The sequence below is a fragment of the Accipiter gentilis genome, chromosome 2 (assembly GCF_929443795.1).
Source record: "Accipiter gentilis chromosome 2, bAccGen1.1, whole genome shotgun sequence".
NCBI lineage: Eukaryota > Metazoa > Chordata > Aves > Accipitriformes > Accipitridae > Astur > Astur gentilis.
Window position 1 is genome coordinate 20205409 of NC_064881.1, and position 20536 is coordinate 20225944.

Consider the following 20536-nt stretch of genomic DNA (forward strand, 5'->3'; position numbering starts at 1 on the left):
TCCGGCGTAGTGGGTTCTAACTAGCAGATTGTATCCAGATGAAGATTTGTCAGAAGTGAGCTCTACCTGTCTTTAGGTTACAAAGCTCAGTACTAGGAGGCAAAAAGGCAGTGAAAGTGAAAAGGTTTCTTGCAGTACTCACCGAGCTGTTTTCTACTTCTTTTTCCACTGCTGAATGTGACTCGTTATTAGCTGGGTTCTTTGGTGCAGCAAATTCTGGTTTCTTAATTTTTGTGTCAGGTTTGTTTTCTTTGGCATCTGGCTTACCCCCAGATCTAGCAGGACTTGGCTTCTGTGAGGGCGGTATCCGTGCAGGTGTTGACGGTGATGGGTTGACATATTCATCTTCTTCCCTGAGCTCCTGTGGAAGCACTGTTGGATTCATTTTTACATAATAGCCATGGTAGTGATCATGCAGCTCCCCATTCTCTGTGCTGATGGGATTGTGATGGGCTGAAAACTTTGGCTGGTGTTTCACAGCTACTTCCTCCTTCATTGGTGTTTTTGAATATAAAGGCTTGTTAATTGTGGGTATTATATTCTCAGTGGCTAAAAGCTTTTTTTCTTGACTGAGTCTTGCCCCAGAAGTGGAGCTTTGCCTTTTCAGTTGTTTTGAAGGAGAAGGCTCAGAAGAAAGAGGAGGACTATGCCTTGGACTTGCTTCTGGGGTTCGAGGGGGTGTAGTACCTTTTCGATAAAAGTGAGGTGACTCTTTCGGGGTAGGTGGTTTGTCCTGAACTTTTTCTTCAGATTTTTCTTTCACCTCCATTCCTTCTTGAAATTTTTGTTTGATATAATCAGGGCCTGAAAAATAGTGTAATAGAAATATTATGATTAAAACAAAAATAAGACTTCACAGTAAAACTATTGCATTGGGATGTCACACTGGACTACCTTGCTAAAATGCTGGCAGGGGCAGGTGTTACAAAAAATTCACTGATATCCATAGTGATTTACTTTAAATTGCTCAGTAGTTGAAGTTACTGTACCTTTTGTAACTGTCAGGACTGCTTACTAATTTGGTTCAGTCATTTTCTTTATGTCTTAAGCTTTGCAAAGGGTCATAGGACATAAATTGTCTCTGAGTGAAGTCTGAGGGGCTGAAGACTGACTTACCTTACATATCTATCATTCTTTCTTTTTCTGAGAGGCATGTTTTGAGGTATGTTTTGCTTAATTACCCTAATCAATTTAACTTCTACCCTCATGATCATAGTATCTGTTTGACATGGAAGTAATTAACCATCAGAATGAAACGTCTCTTCTGCCCTTATAACCTACACGAATTAGGGCTCAAATCACTTTTTTCCCCTTTGTGTGCATGTTAGCTTGTCTTACATAGATATTTATATGTGACTTGAACCCTCACACACTGGCTTTGTCTTCCTAATCTGATCACTTACCATATGAAGACCCATGTTAACCACTCTAGTCAGAAACACAATTCTGCTTAGAAGCTAGGAAGACAAACTCTCTCACATTCACTACGGAAATACTTAGAGAGCAGCCAGCATGAAGGATCCTCTTCTCAAATCCTAGCTAAACACCCATGGGCACACTGAGCAGTAGGACTCACTTATCTGGGTGCATTTCTATGCAGCTGTTTACATAAAGACAAGCTGGCTGAGATGCTTTGCTCCAGGTTTTGGTTGTCTGATTTAACAGTTCAAAGCTAAGAGTTGAGCAAACACTTTGTTCAAGAAATAAAAATGCAGTAAATCCGTCTGTACTGTGGGCAACATTTTATATTTTTCTTCCTAGAGGCCACATCCCAGATTCCAGGATCAGGTCCTGTAAGAAGTCAGAAGCTGGGGAGCTCTGTGAACAAAGAACTGTAATGATTTTTCTGTATGCCCAATAATGGCTTCTGCCAATACATTGTAACTGTTTTTCCACTTCTATCTCTTCTAGCACAACTACTTTCCTTTGATTTTTTTTATCTTCTCTAAGTGAGGCTTATCTGTGTTTTATGTCATAGAGAAATTCTGTGCCCAGAGAAGAATGTCTGCATACATTTTTCTGCTTTTGAGTTTAAAGGAGGCTCTAGCTGTGTTAGGCAGATACAGTGTTTTTACAGATGCCAGAAGCATATGCATCACTACACAGCGCTAAGATCAGAGGAAGGAAGAGCAGCATGAAGTTTTTGAAAGTTACTGAGTCATCTGGTAAGTAAGCATTGCTGAGAAGAAGCATGCAATGTCTTCTGCGCAGGAAAATCACAATGCTTTTGGCATCTCTGAAAACCAGGCGTGGAAATAGGGAGCTGTTGAGAAAGAAGGCTGGATGTAGACAAGCCAGACTTGTTCTCAAATGACATTTGAGGAGGAAGCTTTCAGCAAGTAAGCCGGCACAGAGGGAGAGGACTAGAGGCTTGGTTCTTGGCTTTTCATAAACTTCCTGGTAAAAGGGAAAGGCAGCACAAACCAAATTAAGAGTTGCCATATACAAAGTTACAGTTACGATCACCATTCATAAAATTCCCAGTCATGTAGGGGATTTCCTTCCATCTTTGCTGAGATGCGTAAGGTAATGCTGAGGGTTTTAACATGCATGAACTTTGGTTTTCTTCTCTTTTCACAGGGTATATAATTAGGGGTGTGAAGAGAAAAGGATAGCTGAAAGAGCTCTGCCTAACCTTTAAGCCCAAGTCATGGAGCTGTCAAATTGCGATGATTATATATTATCATATCATATCATATCATATCATTTTGTATATCATAGAATGGTTTGGGTTGGAAGGGACCTTAAAGATCACCTAGTTTCAAATTCCCTGCCATGGGCAGAGACACCTTCCACTAGACCAGGTTGCTCAAAGCTCCATCCAACACGGCCTTGAACACTTCCAGGGATGGGCCAGCCACAACCTCTCTAGGCAACATGTTCCAGTGCCTCACCACCCTCACAGTGAAGAACTTCTTCCTTACATGTGAACTAAATCTACCCTCTTTCAGTTTAAAGCCATTACCCCTTTTCCTATCACTGCATGCCCTTGTAAAAAGTCCCTCTCTGGCTTTCTTGTAGGTCTCCTACTGCAAGGCTGCTATAAGGTCTCCCTGGAGCCTTCTCTTCTCCAGGCAACAACCCCAACTCTCTCAGCCTGTCTTCATAGGAGAGGAGCTCCAGCCCTCTGATCATCTTTGTGGCCGTCCTCTGGACTCACTCAAACAAGTCCATGTCCTTATGTTTGGGGCCTCAGAGCTGAACACAGTTCTCCAGGTGGGGTCTCATGAGAGTAGAACAGAGGAGGAGAATCACCTCCCTCAATCTGTTGGTCACGCTTCTTTTGATATGGTTGGCTTTCTGGTCTGCAAACACATTGCCAGATCATGTTGAGCTTCTTGTCAACTAACACTCCCAATGTGGACACATCCACATTCACATTAGCTTGTTCCTTATGACTGCTGTGGTCAAAGCATTCCAACTTGAATACCATCTCTTCTGCCTTACAATGCTGCTGAAGTGTCACCTGATCTGTTCCTCACCTACCTAGAAAAATGACTTTTACTACTATCTGACGGCAATTGAGGAACTGAAGGCACTTTCATAAGGAACACATCTGGGCCTCAGAAATGTTGTCCCTCTCCACTGTTTCCTACAATCACCTAAAAGCCTCCCAAGGCTGGCCAGAGGGACTCTCTCTCCTCCCTAAGACCTCCAAACAGTGTTGGAATTTCTGAAACAAGAAGGGAGCCAGGTCTCAGCTTCCCATGTCTCCACAAGAGACTGGTAGAGTGAAAACAAAAAACTTGAACCAAACCAAAAATATCATCTTTAATTGGAGCTTCCCAAAGAAGTTAAGTGTCAACAAGCTAACAATGCCATATTTTTACTGAGTATTTGGCAATATTTGATGCTAAGTGACATTGAGTCCCACCAGAGAAACCTGTAGCCTTCTGCATCCAAGTAATGTCTGAGGGTGTCTGACCAGACATTCAGCAATTGCCTTAACATAACAAAGCAGCCCTCCCTCACAGCCCCCAGTATGTCACATATGGCTATTAGAGATACATTACTTGCCTCCAATCTTTCCCAGCAGGTCTTTCCAACACTCAAATTCTTGGCTCAATGCTGGTTAGCTTTGGAGATTGTCCAAGGACTTTTTTTATGTCTGTTCACTGTATTCAGTACAATCAGATTATGCACCTGTCTGAACCACTGACTTCAAGCGGTAAGAACACAATTCCCACTCCCTTCTGAGGACTAAAAATACTTGTCAGGACTTACCTTGTCCCCTTTGTGAAAGGCATTATCTAACACTACAGACATGGTCAACAGAGTCCTTTTTCTTCAGCATAAGAGCACGCTACAGCATGAGTATAAAGGAACCAGGGCCAAGGGAATTTGGAAAGGGAGTCACTAACATCTGATCCTACAAGATTTCTCAGCTGCCTGATCTTAATAAGAAACAGAATAGGATTTGAGGGTGGGCAGAAGGTAAGGTGGGATTATCTGTCTAGGAAATAAACGCAGAATTCTGTTCTTCAGTTTGCAGTTGAAGCAACCAGTAGATATATTCCTAGACATGATACGTCTGAGTGCCTAAGGAGAACTTGGTCTGGAAAGCAGAACCAAGAAGTGTCTTCCAACCAAGTAAAGATAAGCTTTCTTTGTGGATGAACCTGTGTCTTTTCTTATGGTCACATATTGGCTTTGCTACCATGAGTTCAAAATTGAGGCACCTTTGCTGGCTGAAGGTCTGCCACGGGGCGGTTTTGGCTCACACAGCTGTTGTGATGCCAGCAGCTGGATGGCACCATTAAAGTGTGAGTTAGCCAGTATTTGGGAGGAATAGCCTCTGAAAGCCAAAGGACTCTGTGGATGTGTGTGGTGTATGCACATAAAGTCACATAGTGTCTGCTGGTCTTCTTGAACAGCATTTCATTGATGGCTGTGGGGTAAGGGAAGCTTTGGTTTGGTTGCAGACACACTCATAGTTGTTCTAAATCTAGAACTTCTTATGGAGTTCTTGTGTAACATGTCCTTCCTCCTGGAAGGGCTGCAGTAAGTGATGGGACAGCATTACCAGGTCTGTAAATGAGAAGAGAAGGGTGCCCTGGTTGTGCCACAGCATTTTTAGAGAGGCGACAGCCGCATGCTTTCTCCCATGGCCTAGTGAGGTATACATATTGGCAGCATGGGGCTGTTTCAGGATTATGGCACAAGCAGTGTCTGAAAATGCCATCTTGCAGGACACTGTAAATGCAGCCAGTGTTTCCCAAGAAGGCTAAGAAAAGACCTTGTGCCTTACCAGCTCAGGATGAAATCTGAAGCTTGAGAGGGATAGCAGAGTGCACCTAGAATAGTGAGGAAAAAGGCATAGATATATATTTATATATATGAACTTCAGGTCATACTTCTGCCTATTCAATCCAGCCAGTTTCATGTATTTTGGCCTCTGCAAAAGAGAAAAGATGAGGATACGGGAAAACGGTGGGACTGAATGAGGATGAGCTCAGGAAGTGCCAAAGGCACTAAGATTCTTTACGGTAGGGCTGGTGATCCTTCAAGGAGCAAGCAGTTTTGGGAGAGTAGGTTTTCTGAGCTAAGCTTGAGACACTATGCAATACAGATGAGAGCCTCTCACCATAATATGACAGAAGATACCTATTCCTGCAGCCCTGGACTGAAGCAGGTTCCTGTAAGACCCTATAGGTAAGCACAGGCTATAGGACTCTAGCAGCCTTGTCACCTCGGTGTCTCCAGTCCCCATGGTGGATGGGTACTCCCAGTTGTAAACTGGCTGGCTGCTGCACAAGAGGTGACAATCCTCCTTCCCCTTCTCCCCCTCCAATTTGTGAAGGCCCAGCCACAACCTTTAAATCCTTTAAAAGTGATTTGGATGGAAGGTGCTGTAAGTACGTACCCTGTGCAAAAAATGCTGATTTGGGAATTACCTGGCATTATCAATGAGACTATACTTAATTAGGTCATCATAACTTGCAAAGCTCTATGTAAAACCTAGAGGTTGACGTATTCTTTACTGTAGAGACCAATTTTGTTCTTCAGTCATGTCCTCTCTATTTGTTTTTCAGAGGAAAATGAAAAACATGGCAAAACCACCTTCTTAATATAAGGAAATCGCATTTAGGCTCTCTGTGCAATTTTACAGTAAAAAAGAAAAGAAAAAAAAAGATATAGCTTCTCCTGAAGAAAAAAGCCCAACTTTAACAATAATTTTATAAACATCTAATTTCTTCATGATAATTCTTCTACTCTTTTGTCCCAACAGCCTTACCATTCTTACAATTCAGGAGAAACAAGCTTTTCATATTACAATTTTAGTCGTCTTTTGAAAGCAAAAAAAGATTGCAATGCTACTAATGCAGGCTCTAGAATATAATATTTGCAGAATATAATATTATAAAGTAGTGTTGATGCTGAAATGATATGATTCAATTTCAAGGTATATTAGAAGTAATTATTAGGTAAGCATGCACTTATTTCCGCTTTTTAAACTAGAGTACGCATTATGTGATGTAACCTAACTATCTTTAGTGCAAGAACTATCTTTAGTCCAACATGAAGAGTTAACAAATATATAGTGCTATATAAAGAGTAAGCCAGGTTACAAATGACATTATAATTTGATGATTACAAGAAAATTTATGTTGCACTTATAGATAAATTCCACCCACAAAGCAGATACTTCACTCCCTAATTTTGTTTACACATATGAATCATTAGCAGAAAGACTCTCACTCTTCACTGCAAGGTTTACCGATTGTCTGTGGGGTAACGGCAACACGATCAAAGTTATTTGCTCAATCAGGACACTACAGTCTATATGCAAACCTTGCAAGATTAGAGGCCTTTTTTTACTAAACTACTGAACACTTTTATAAAAAAGAGTGAATTCCTGCTCTGAAAAATTCACAATCTATAAGTACAATACAAAAGACAGCAAAAAGGTTATACCAATAGCCCATTTTACACATGGAGGAGCTAAAACAAAGGGAAATAATGACCCAAAGTGCATACTTCATCTGAATAATCTCTCTGAATTCAGTGGTGTGTTGTCAATAAAGCACTGTCATGCTCAAAGCTTTGCTAAACCTTTGCTAAAGTGATAGCCTAAAGTTGCACAGGAAGCCTTTGTCAAAACTAGGCATGAAGTGCAAGTCTTCTGAGTAACCAAAAGCCAACATAGCCGTTTGGTCATAAGTTTGTCACATATCTTCATAAATGTCATCTTCCTGGAGAAGCTGAGAACCGTTTACTGAATCAGAATTCAAAGACTGGGAGAAGGAAATCATGAACGATGAGTAAGTTTCTTACTGCACATTATATCCCAGTACAAATCCAGGGCATCATATTGTTGAAGCAAAAGCTGAAGTCTTTTGTGTTTAAATGCACTGTACTAAAAAAGGAAAATATATAGTTTGGTGTTGGTACCACAGGTTGCTAGATACTGTTTGAGAAATAAGCTGGTGAAAATGATCTGATTTGTTATCGTCCGATGTGATCAATGGTTTTCTAATGTATCACTGTTGGCAACAATAGCTATGCTCTCATAATAACATTTATTTGCTGCTCTGATGAACATTAGTAATACTTGGAAAGCTTGGTGACCCATTAGATGATCAACTAATACAGGCTGTTTTTTCCTGCAAGCGTCCAAGATACTCCTATGTTAGCATCCTATTTTTCAGGATAGGACACCTATTTTATAATAATTCCTCACCATTCAGCATGGTAACTGTAGGTGAAGGAAATAAAAATAATCGTTTATCAGTCTGCTAAAAGAATTGATTCGATGAGTCATTACGAAAGTGCAAATAACTATATTCAGTAAATTTTAGAAAGATAGGGTTTATTATTATTGCTTCATTGTGGAGATGTGTGTGGAGGAAGAACTATAATTAATGTCATTAGTACTTCCTCTGTTTTATTCTCATTTTTCTGAAGGCTATACTGGTAACAGGGAAAAAAAGCTTTTAACTGCTAGGCTGCTGCCTTGAATTCAGCCCAAATGAATGTGTAAAATGTGTTGATGAACTCAGTGGAGCAGAGATATGGTTATGGTTTTAGTAATGCCTGGCAGCCCTGTCTGCCATCTTGGCAGACTGAACTGGGACTGAATGGGGCTGGAAATTGAGGGGTGAGGATTACAGCCATACAGAAATTGATGGATATAAGGCAAGGTGCTTAAAGAGGCATAGGGCTCTGAGAGATCATTTCTACCTGACTTAGATATGAATAGAATAGAATAGAATATTTCAGTTGGAAGGGACATACAACAATCATCTAGTCCAACTGCCTGGCAAATTCAGGGCTGACCAAGTTAAAGTACGTTATTAAGGGCACTGTCCAAACGCCTCTTAAACAGACAGCCTTGGGGCATTGACCACCTCTCTAGGAAGCCTGTTCCAGTGTTTGACCACCCTCTCGGTAAAGAAATACTTCCTAGTGGTAGTTTAAGAGGTTATCACCCCAGGTGTCTGCAGTGCCCCAGCAATAGGGCATGGAATGGGGTGGCTGCTTCATGGTTGGGTCAATGTGCAGCAAGGTATGTAAGATTTCTGGCCCCCAGACAGTAAGAGGGCACCTGACTTGATTGCCAAGTTGGAGGTGGGATTTCCCTAGAAAGAAATTCCCTACTCCTGGTGATGTATATATGTTATTTAATTCCTTAATGCAGAATGACATATGTAGGCCCTGTTGCCCTGTTTTAGCTGCATCTAACATTGGTTATGTCAGCTGGAATAATGGCTCTCCTTAACGGTACTTGAGAATACTTTAGAGAAAAAAAATCACACATTTGCTAAAGTTTAAAAATAAGCATGTCACTAAACAGAAAGAAGAATTGAAACGGAAGGGATTGTAGACACTATCTGGTGAGATGTAAAAGAAACCTAAGTCTGGATGCCTGCTTTAACTTTTAGGCTATGATGGCAATTGCATTTTAGTGAAGTATGATCAACATTTTAAATGCTAGCAAGCAGCCTCCCTAACAAGGGGCAAATAAAAAATCTTGCTTGGATTAATTTTTAAATTCCATTTGGTTGCTTTAAAATACTTTCTTTTTTTCTGGACTTAATACCACTAGCATGGAAGTATCATGGCTGCCTAGGAAAGCAAACTACAAGGTAAAGAAGAGGGAGAAGAAAGCATGTTTTGCATAATCAAAAAATACTCTAAAATACAATGTTTACTATTTGGAATGCTTTGTAATCTTTCTTAGTTCACTCTTAGTCCCAAATCCTCATTTCCCCCCCCCCAAAAAAAAAAGCTTCCCTTTGCTGAAATTTCCTCCAGCTTACACTTCCAGGGCTTCTCAATCTGTTGTTAGCATTACTGCTTCCTCAAGCAGTACTCCTGGTAGCCTTTCTTCTCCTACTGCACTGGAGGCAACACTGAAACTAGCATGTGCCAACAGTTACTCACTCACTGGATCCATGAATGTCATGGAGAACGATGCCTACATGTATTTATTTTATGGAACTGTTGTGATTTGATGTGGCAGCCTGCTGTCCTTCAAACCATGTACTACCATGACCTAAAAATATAACACAAAGATAGCACATAATGTGATATTATACTCTTGCCACAGCCTGATAAAACTACATCATCATTCAGTGATGTAAAAGTTAGAATACACAAATCTTCAACCTAGGACTCACTTTAACAGGTGGCATCACTGAATACAAGCAGGTTTTACTGCAGTCTTAAATGCAACCTTCCCTTCTTGCTCAGTAAAGATAAGCATACAATAGGTAATCACTGATAGAAATTGCTTAAGTGTCTCCTGCAGAAGAACCCCAAACATACAAATTCTTGTCTATCAAGGTTGCCCTCTCAACTACTTTATCTCTGCTCAGGAAGCAGTTTTGTGCAGTAGCTTAAACAACCTCGAACCTACCTACCATCTTTAAAATATCTGCTAGTACTTTATTTTCCTGGTTTTCACACCAATGAAAAAGATGGGGCCTTCTCAAAACCCACATCAAATGCTTCCTGTCATGGACTAGACAAAGATCAAGAGTGCTGAGCTACTTATTTACTTGCCACACATACAGAGACACACACACACTTTGGCCAAACCCAAGGCTAGTTCTTATGCCTCTGTGTTTACTCTGCTCTGATGTTTACACAGCAGAAGAGAGCTATTGGTGTGGCCTGTGAACTGACTACTTTACTGCTAGTCTCTCTGCATTTCACACAGGTATTTGTTGAAAAGTATATGGCACTATGTTATCTGAATACTTCTTGAAAATATCAAAACGCCTACTCAAACACACAGCCTTGAGTTGCTAGCAACAGCAATGGTAACAAAAAAGGAAATGGACTTCCACCAAACAATTCAAATCATATGCAACATCACAAACTTGTTAGCTTAGCAGTAGGATGACAAAACAGAGATGTTAATGCAATTCCTGTCTGTGCAAAACTCAGACGGCCTCTTCTCTCCCTTCCTGTCAGTTCCTCCAAATCTGAAATTAATTTGAGTCATCCTACCATAAACATACCTGAATATAATACATAAACAGTATTTGTGCATCGTCCATTTTTTTATTCTCCAATAAATAATTAAAAAATAATTAAGGATAAAAGAATCCCTAAAAGTAAGATTTTCTTCCTCAAAAGGTTTCTAAATGCATCATTATAGAGTAGACATACACACTGAAAGATCTGAAGGCAGGAAAGAATAGACTAATGAATCTCAAAAACTGCCTGCAGTCAGCACCAAGTAAGAACAATGTATTTATTCTGACTGTAAATCCAATCTCTGCTCCATTTCTGTGACTGCTTTACTAGGTGACTGAAGTAGCTGTGGCATTTGCAAAAAGGGGCACAAAATTCATAATTGTATCTGCATAGCAGATTACTCTGTGTAGGCCCTTATACTTTTGGATTCAGTACCATCAGAAAAATATAAATAATATAAATATAATAAAAATATAAATAAAAATATTTATCCTACCTGATAGCAAAATGAGTGCTGCGCAGCTCTCTCTAACACCTCACTGGGACATCAGCTTATGAACACGGAAATGGCTCATGACCAGCAATCTTAATTACAGCTTGCTTTACTTACCCTAACTCTCTGTTGATGAATACTAACAGAACTTCAAAAAATATTTGACAAGATTATATGGTGTTGCATATGGCTCCTGTATATAGGGACAGGCTTCTTTTTTCCAGGCTAGATAATATACACATATTGTATTCAATGTGAATGTTCTCAGCTAAATAACACATGTACTATAATCTACTTGAATGCTTCTGAGCCTGCAGGCTGCTTAATATGAGATAACTGAGAAGGTAAGGTTTTAGCTTTTTCACAGAAAATCTAGAGCCTACTTTACTTCAGCCGAGCTGCACTGGGGCATGAGGGAGACTGAAACCTAGCATCAGTGTATGTTTTACAGCTATTATTAAGAACAGTACATGAACCTCTGATCATGGAAACATTCTTCTGAAAACTAGAAAAAATCCACTGGAAAATTCAGCAAATGTTAACTGCAGCAGTAGTGTTCTTTAAGCTCCTTTCTATCTATCAGAAAGGACGGGCAGAAGTGAAAGGCTGTAATTCTGTTCTCATCACAACTGCATATTCTCTGAAAAGATGAATTTTATATATATAAAGAGACTGTTAATGGGGCACAATAGCTGCCTTTACCCAGTATAATCCATATGTCTTTCCATGTCCACATCTTTCTGATATGACGATGCCCAAAGTTATACACAGTATTTCAGATTCAGTGTCACTGGAATCATGCAGAGAAGGGACCATTACCCTTCTTCTCCATGACGTGCTTCTTCTGTATATACAGCCTGGAAGAGTATTAGGTGCTTCTCCGTATCACATTTCAAATGCATGGCTATCATTCTGCTCCATGGGAGTTTGGCAACTGACCTCAGTAGGAGCAGGTTCACATCTCATCTCCAAGTAGCCGAATCTGTCAGCCCTTAAAGACTTCTCATAGCACTTCTGAGGAGGAAGTCACTGTCTTCAGTTTAAATACTAGGTCTGATGATTCTGCAAACTAGCTTGTATTTGGTGAGTGATCTGTAAATGGTAGCACCCACTTTCAGCTATATGTAGAATGTTACTGAGAACTTTATTTTTCATAGAATCATAGAACCATGGAATCATAGAATCATTAAGGTTGGAAAACACGTTTAAGATCACAAAGTCCAACCATTAACCTAACACTGCCAAGTCCACCACTAAGCCATGTCTCTTAAGCACCACATCTACATGTCTTTGAACACCTCCAGAGATGATGACTCAACCACTTCCCTGGGCAGCCTGTTCCAGTGCTTGACAACCTTCTCAGTGAAGAAATTTTTCCTAATATCCAATCTAAACCTCCCCTGGTGCAACTTGAGGCCGTTTCCCCTCATCCTATCACTTGTTCCAGCTTTTCTCTGTTCCAGCTTCTGTTTGCAACATACCACTTCACTGTTACATGCTGATTTAAATAACATGCTGTTCACCGTATTATACAACTATGCAACATACCACCCATGATACTTGGCTAGTCATTAGTGAAGACTCAGATGTGTTGTTTACCAATTTCCTTGTAACTTTATCAGGCTTCTCTCTCCGTGCCATTTTTCACTTCCATTTATTTTTTTTTCTTCTTGTCAACAACCTCCAGTATTCCTATTACAATCACACAGGAAAACTACCTAAACACATTTGATTCTCCTTTTGAAAACAGGAGTTTACAGATTAGTAACTGTCATGTCTTGTCTTTTAGCTGAACATGAAAATACACTATATTTGATGAAGTTTAGGATCAAAACTGAAACTAATTTGGTAGCCATGTTTTACATTAAAAACAAAATACTTATGGCTTTTAATTCTTAGTGTTCTCTTAGCATATTCTCTCCTCTTGCAAAGCAGTCTTGGGTTTGCCTTTCTATTCCACATCAAAACTTTTAACATAAACACCCCATTTCTCAGTAAGACTCCATTAATAGACTGTAAAAGTTAATTCACATACATTGCTTCTTGGGCCACATACAAACATGGAGGAAGAAGTAGGCTTTTCTTCCTTGCATTTGGTTGTCTTTGCAGAATTTGGCATCATATACTGACAACAACTTTAATCAAAATTTCTCACACAAACCAACCCTCAAGCTCCTGATCCAGCTTTCCACATATGCAGGTTTACACAAGTATTACAAATTACTGAAATTATAGTAGTTGCTGATACGGGTCAATCAGCTTCAGATTCAAACTGCAACTAGTTCCACAAGCAACTTGAAATAACCACAAAATAACATGACTTAGAGCTTTTAGGAGGAGAAAAATATAATTCATAGCTGTCAGATGCTTTTCAATACAATGGTATTGCCCTTTAGCAAATTTAATAACTGAGTGAAATTTTTGCCAAAGCCCTTCTAACTTTTGGCTCTTTTAAAATCATTATTTGATGAAGAAACAGTGCCTGCACTGTTTTTCTCTGAACACCCTTCTACTCTTCCACTAAAGAAAAAAGCAGGGCCTAGGATATGCACCCAGGGTTTGGGTTCTAGATGTCAGCAGCACTTCTTATGCCTGTGGAATATGTGCCAATAAGGCTCAATATTTGGAAGACATGAAATATATGTATGTCACCAAACAACCAAAATTACATTTGAATGATTTAGACGGGCAAAGGAACATGGAAATAACCAGACAGTTTTAGACTCCACTGAGTCTAGTCACAGATTTAGATATGCATTACTGCCTTTACTTAAACTCTAGATATTTCAAAGGGATTAATCACTATATGATAACATTAGACTTCTTTTTTTATAAGTTTCCTTTATCTCCTTGTGTTTATAGAAAAAACACTTGAAATTATGAACTTGGAAGATGCAAAAGCAGGAGTAAAATAAAAAGACACAAAATTTACTGCTTTTAAATTATATGGGTTTATGAATTTTCTTGGAGGGTCGAGGGTTAATCCAGTATTTTTCAATACTCAGAAACAGTATTCATTAAGCTGCATCGCACTTCTAGCAAAATTAATTTCTTTTATCTAGCAATGGAATCAATTAAGAAGCTTAAGAGTCAGAAGTGGGCTAACAGAACTGACTGCACTGCAAATGCCAGAACTATAGAAATACAACAATCGATTTAATTCTGGTAAAACTAGGGCATGTGATCTGCTTAGTCTTCCATCCTGTCCTGGCTTTTTTCCCAACATATTCTTTATCTTTTGTATTTCAAGAGAAACCCCAATCATCATGCCACTTACCATTCTGACCTCATGCAGTGTCATTTCTCCCCCTTAACCTCTGTGCTCTAAGTTTTCATTTCTAAATTCTAAGTTTGCAATATCCATTCACTGCTCCTCATCTCCAAATCTATCCCGTAGTCTTCACAGTTTGGCAATTGCCCCCGACAAAATACCTTCTGCTCTTCATCTGATACTTTTTGAGGAGCCTCTGTTGATTTCTTAGTCATATCTCATTATCAGCACTCTATTCTTCCCCTCCTTTGACACAGCTGGCCATTCTCCTCTTCCGGAACAATTCTCCTCTGTTAATGTCCGTCATTCATCCTTTTATTTCCCCCTCATTTTTCTTTCAATTTTTTAACTATACTTTCAAGAAAGATAATCTCAGATTACTCTGATCCTGGTCCCCCTACCTTCCCTTTTTACAGTCTTCATCCTGTTTAATCTCACCATACAAAAAAATTCAACTACTAATTCCATGTTGCCCGTGTTTCAGTTCCAGGTTTGACTCCTGTTCCGATTACGATGTGAGTGAGTAACTGTTAAAAGACTAGTAGGTAGAAATTTTCATGTCCACCAAATTCTCAGCATGATCTTCTATGTCATACTGAACAATATTGCATTACTCTACATTACTCAGGTCTATAATCTGAATAACACCTTTCCTTTTCAGATCTCTCTCTACACTCTCTCTACTTCTAAGTAAGTCTTAAGTTTCACAGGCTTTCTTGGAATAAAAAGCCATGTATATTAGCCATCTATTTCTCTGGCCTTGACAAATGTAGAATGCAGCTGCAAAGATTATTTTTCTCCAATGTTCTACCCTTTCCTCTGGAATACATCTCTCATTCCCCATTTCCTATAAAAACAACAGCATAAAAGCCTACAGCAAGTGTTAACTGCTTATGGTCAAGTACTACAAGGCACTGTAACCAGCACAGCTGTAGAGATGTGCTAATGTAAGCCATATCACACGTTAAAAAAATAACATGTGAAACCTAACCTTTTTCAGTGTAATTTCAGCCTTCACTAGTATCATAAAATCCTTTCAAAATAAATCAACATACTCTGGTGAAAATTAGCACTGTAAGGAAAGTTGTCATAGTACAGACCTTGTTCGCTGAATTTCAACATGGAACAAATATTTATGATGCAGTTATAAATAGGATTTATAATGGAAAAGTTGACACTGTGATAATACTCCCATGTGATAGACCCTACTTCATCTTGTCCTTGGCTGATGGACACTGTGACAGACCAACATAGAAATTTACTGGAGCAGGCCAAAAGTGGGCATTTTCTGTGTCCTGGAAGGGATAGTTCTTTTGGGGTGCAAATGAATAATTCTGAACAGGAGAAAGGAGGCAATTAAAACACTGAGGTAGCATTGACCTCTTTCTCTTAGGTTATACCTGTAATTAACACTCCCATCCTATGGTGGCAGCTTAGATAGGTATACCTAGGCTAGGATTCAAGAAGCTACTCCAATATAGCAACATAGCCAAGACAGCACTGAAGCTAGTCCAGCTTAGTCGCCTGACTAGCTAGCTAGCTTCCTAGTCAGATCCTGTAGCCTTTACTAGGCAACCACAAGTTGCATCTACATGCAAACTAACTAGCTCAGTACTTAATGGAAGCCTGTGAAAAGCCTCTAGGAAGCCTGTAACAGCTTTATCTCTCTACAGGAAACTGGTTCTCTGTTATTAAAGTGAATTTGCTCAAAACTAATTATGCACCTTTTTTTCTAACCAAATCACTTGATTATGTGACTCAAAAGTATCTTGGAGAGATTCAGAAAGTATACTGAAGAATTAAGGCTACTCCTTTGCAACCTCTTATTCTTTTGCTTTCTCCCAAGTATGTTCTCTTGTCCCAGATGCGTTCAGGAACACTGCAGAGTGGGTTGAGCCAGCATGTGTCTATGGCAGTGGGGCAGGATAGGTGCAGATTGCCAGCAAGCTGGATGGGCCTCTCACTGCGCAAAAGGAAAGATGTGGAAGGGTGGGGGCATCTGTAGCTAGGGTTTGGCAAGACTGGTGATAAATTTGGAAGTCAAGTTGTGAAGACTGGTGTGACAAGAGTTATAAAAAGGAAGGGGAGAACAAGAATAAAGCTTGAATCTGATACCTTTTCTTTTATAGCACCTTCTTTCTTTGATTACTAGATACAACATAAGTGCCTTAGGATACCTCTATAGCCTCTGGCTTCTCCAGAGTTGTTTAGAAAGAGGATGGAAGCAATAAATTCTACAGAAAAGATGCCATAGCGAGAATCCTGACAACAGTTGTGTGAGGATGATGAAGCCGTATGTTGAATAATTTCAGAAAATGAATAGGCTCTTGTATGACTAAGAATAACTAGTAAGCTTCCGTATGCTTTAAGGCACAAACTGATGGCATGGCTGGTAACTCTAATCAGGCAAAATGGTCATTGTAATTGGCTTTTTAAATAAAAATATCTGGCCTGGTCCACATGCGTTTAGCCAGTACATTCCAGTTAATTAGCATCAGGCAGAAATCTGTCTTTCCTGTCCATATGGAGTTTGGATTTTGTGAACTGGAGGAGGTGGAGATGGGAGAGAAGAGGAAGATGGGAAGGATGTGTTTTCATCCAAGGCTACAGACATCCCCCACTGGTCAAAAGAGAATGTAAAACACAGTTGCTCTTTAAGGCATTAGAAGCCATTAGAAATTGACCTATCATAAGCTTAAAATGCTTATTTCTGAAACTAGTGATGTTCAGCATGTTAATACTGATGCTGTAACAGTAACCAAACATTACTGGAAAAAATACTGGTAAAATCCGACAAAATCCTATTCTTTCATTAGAAAATCTTTGTTCTCTGCTCATATATTTCACCTAAAGAAATCCTGTCCATCTCTTTAGAGAGTGTTAATTGATAAACTGCTCCTTGACTTCTCTCATGACTTGTTTAGGAGGTCAAACACTGGATGAATTGTTCTGGTGAGCCATGTATGTTCATCTGGCAGCTGGCTGGCCTGACAAATAATCTGCCATAAAACCATTCAGATCTGAATTTCCAGACCTTAATTGCTCCATGGTAAAGTGCTCAGACTGCTCTTACCCTGCAGCAAAGTAGTTTTACCCCTCTTTCATTTAATCAAATGTTATTCATTCAAACTGAATGAAAGAGCAGTATCCATTTGCTGCAGGATATATATGCACACAAACAATTATGGCTTAGCTGTGCAAGTTCATACTTTAGTCTACCTCCTGATAGTGCATTTACAAGAGTATATCCTAGAGATGGCCTGTGGAATTTAGAATGCAATGGCTAAGTCAAAGCACCCATTAACCTTGTGCGAGACTAGAACAATATTCCTCCTTTTCACTGGGTGTCAGAAGCCTTTCTTTTCTGTTACACCTTTGATACAGCACTCTCATTAGTCATTTGTTCTTCTACAGGTTTTAACAAGAGACACAAACCAGCATTTATTGTTTTTCTCTAAGCAAAGACAATCTCAACTGTCCCTGAATGACTCCCTTAAATGTGGATATGACTAAGGTTTCATTTGTTTCCTGTCCTGGTATGCTCTTTTGACACATCTACAAGTGCCTAGAGGATGCCTAGAGGAAACAAACAGGTCAGAGCTGGGATTTCTCAAAATTTGTTTTATTTGGTGATAAAAAGGCCCGTAAACTATGGCATCTATAAAGACTGCAACATTTCTTAAATCTACAAAATGTATAGCATTGCGGGTAGGGCTCTGCAAAGATATACCATCCTCATAGCTGTTAATCACTAGCTACAGCAGTAGAAGCAGCGTCTTGCCTGAGACTAGTGTAAACAAGCTTAGATAAAACATCTCCCTGTAACCTTGTAAGTCTTTACACCATGGCACTGACCTTTTCAATCATATTTGCTTTCCTTATATACAAATATTAAGGTAATTACTGGCAGTGCTGGATCTCAAGATTTCTGTGGTACCTACTGCTTTGTCCTCCTTTCAATCTCCTTTTAAACTACATTACAAAGCTAGAACCTCTTGGCAGCTTCTGATGAATGTCTTAATGAACATAAAATTGAAATGTGAGAGAAAGTAATTGGGAAGTAAGAACTGTCACAGTACAATGAGTGATGAATATTCACTGTAGTTATAAATTGTGGGTACTACTAGGCTATATGGCCCAGAAGCTTGCTTTTTAAGAATCTGAAATTTAAGAGCTTTATCAAGAGATTTGCAAATATTTAATTAGACTTAGGCCGCAGGTAATGTAGAGATCACTCATTAAGACAGAAAAAAATTCTTAACTGTTGTTTTTACTTTTTTTCTCTCTCTTTCTTTCAAGAGACTTGTTGATATACTACATACCTTTATTCATTGCTGACAGCATGCTTGCCTACCGTACTAAGCAGTTCAAGCAATGAGAGAAAAACTACCCTTTCCCACAATAACTTATTTTCAAGACAATTTAGCACAATGGAAAGCCTTCTCTTAACTATAGTTTCAGAGACTGAGATACAATACTTACCATTACCTTTTAGTAGCACTAACAGAAACTTATATACTGCAAAAATAAAAAGCTCAAGCAACAGAAAAAAACAGAGAAGTTGCTATTGGGAAGCAATAATGGTTACCTTGTTTTCATTCAAACACGTGAAAAATGCTATTTGAAAAGCAGGTATTTACTGCTGTTCGTGGGAGTGAAGGTAAATACTCAGAAATATTTATCAATTCTAGTACCATAAATGACAAAAGCTGATGATAACATTGTCCAGTAACTCATAGCGTGACACTTGTGAAATACTTCAATAAGCAGGTATGTGTACAGGTGAGTCTCACGGTTAACTGGTACCACTCAGAAAGAACATATCTGAAAAAGGCATCGTGAACACTGAGGATGGAAAGTATCTTTGACATGATAGTATTTGAAAGGATCACAATAATGTATGAATCTGGTGTTTTGCTGCAGCTTATTTGGGATAACTGAAATTTAGTTAACATCTTGGCATCTTAAAGTTACTTAAGCAATAGGAATAGTATTTTTTTTTTTAAATGTGTACAAATATAGGGTATTTGGCCATCTTGAAAATAATGGGGAAATTTAAAACTTAGACTCCAAAAGAGGAATGTATCTTTTGATAGGTAGATAGCTGATAGACATTTCCACACAAAGAATAGAGCAAGTAAACTTTGAGAAATGTTTTGCTACATAACTGTACACATATACAGCTGCACTTGGGGAAGGGATACAAACTCTTCCTTTCTGTAATTGGAATAAAAGTTTTAAATGAGAAGAAAATAAGAATCTCACACCTTCTCTCCCCAAATCTTAGCCAATTTATCAGCAACACTACTTCATATCCTGTGGCAGGAAGTAAAAAAAGACACCTAATAAATTCTTGATCTGGGTGATTTCTTGGCGTCAAATTTCACACCATCAGATGTTTGCATTTTCTCTCGAGTACCCCAGCCATTTCTTTATTTCTATGGTTTGGCAGCTTTGAAATACTTTCATTCCACATGCTTTAATTCCCTCTTACTTTTATTCTCTATCAAGCTTTTCCTCTGACAGGGTCCCTGTTATTAGTTCTTTGCATGGCTAAGCTTATAACTTCTTAACTTATGACTAATAAGATGAACTGCTGCTCTAAACTGGGAGTTCATCAGTTGATGGAAGAATGAAATAATGAAAAAAGAAAAAGACCTGGACATCATAGGAGTAAGTCTGGGCCACTAATATGGTTCTACTGAGGTCATTTCCAAGAGTGAGAGGTACATATTGATACCGTTTTAAAGCTAGTAAAGTCTTACTACTAGAAATAGTTCTGTTGAGCTTTGCCTACAGTTCTGGACAGCCATGTTCAAGAAAGATGAATTTATAACAGGATGTGTATAAAGAAAGTTTGCAAGAGCACACTGAGGGGAATGGAGATTCTAACCTGCATGAGGTGACCAGCTCTTGAGTTATGCACTAAACAAATAAAAAAGAGTGCCCCAACCTTCCCAACCCCAAAACACACAGATTGTACTCTACAACTAAATACTTAGCAATAAAGAAAAACCCAAGTATTTAAGCTAACTGACAGTAACGATTTAGTTACAAATTATATATAATGGTCATTTATATTAAAAATTGAATGAAATAGGTGGATTGTTAGAAAATGTTGAAGAATTTTGTTCTTGGATTTTGCAGGTCGTGATAGTAGCCTGCATCCACCATTTGGTACATTTAAGAATAAACGGGTTTGTGTGAAACAAGGATGGGCAGATGATGACGGTAAGTGAAAATGAATCTCAGAGCTATAATCTATATTAGCATACAAGTGCAGGCAAGTCCTTGAAAAGTAATAACAAGATATGACTCAACTCATTTGACAGGTGAAAGAAAGGACA

The 20536-nt window shown here is 39.0% G+C and overlaps 1 protein-coding gene across 4 annotated transcripts in view; it reads right to left on the minus strand.

Moving 5' to 3' along the window:
* The window catches only part of JPH1 (junctophilin 1), an 86615-nt gene that overhangs the window by 10673 nt on the left and 55406 nt on the right, over nucleotides 1-20536 (minus strand). For all 4 annotated transcript variants that reach the window (XM_049825238.1, XM_049825257.1, XM_049825230.1 and 1 more), the window contains exon 4: nucleotides 143-804. In XM_049825238.1, the coding sequence (XP_049681195.1) occupies nucleotides 143-804 (662 nt within the window). The remainder of the gene's footprint in view (nucleotides 1-142; nucleotides 805-20536) is intronic.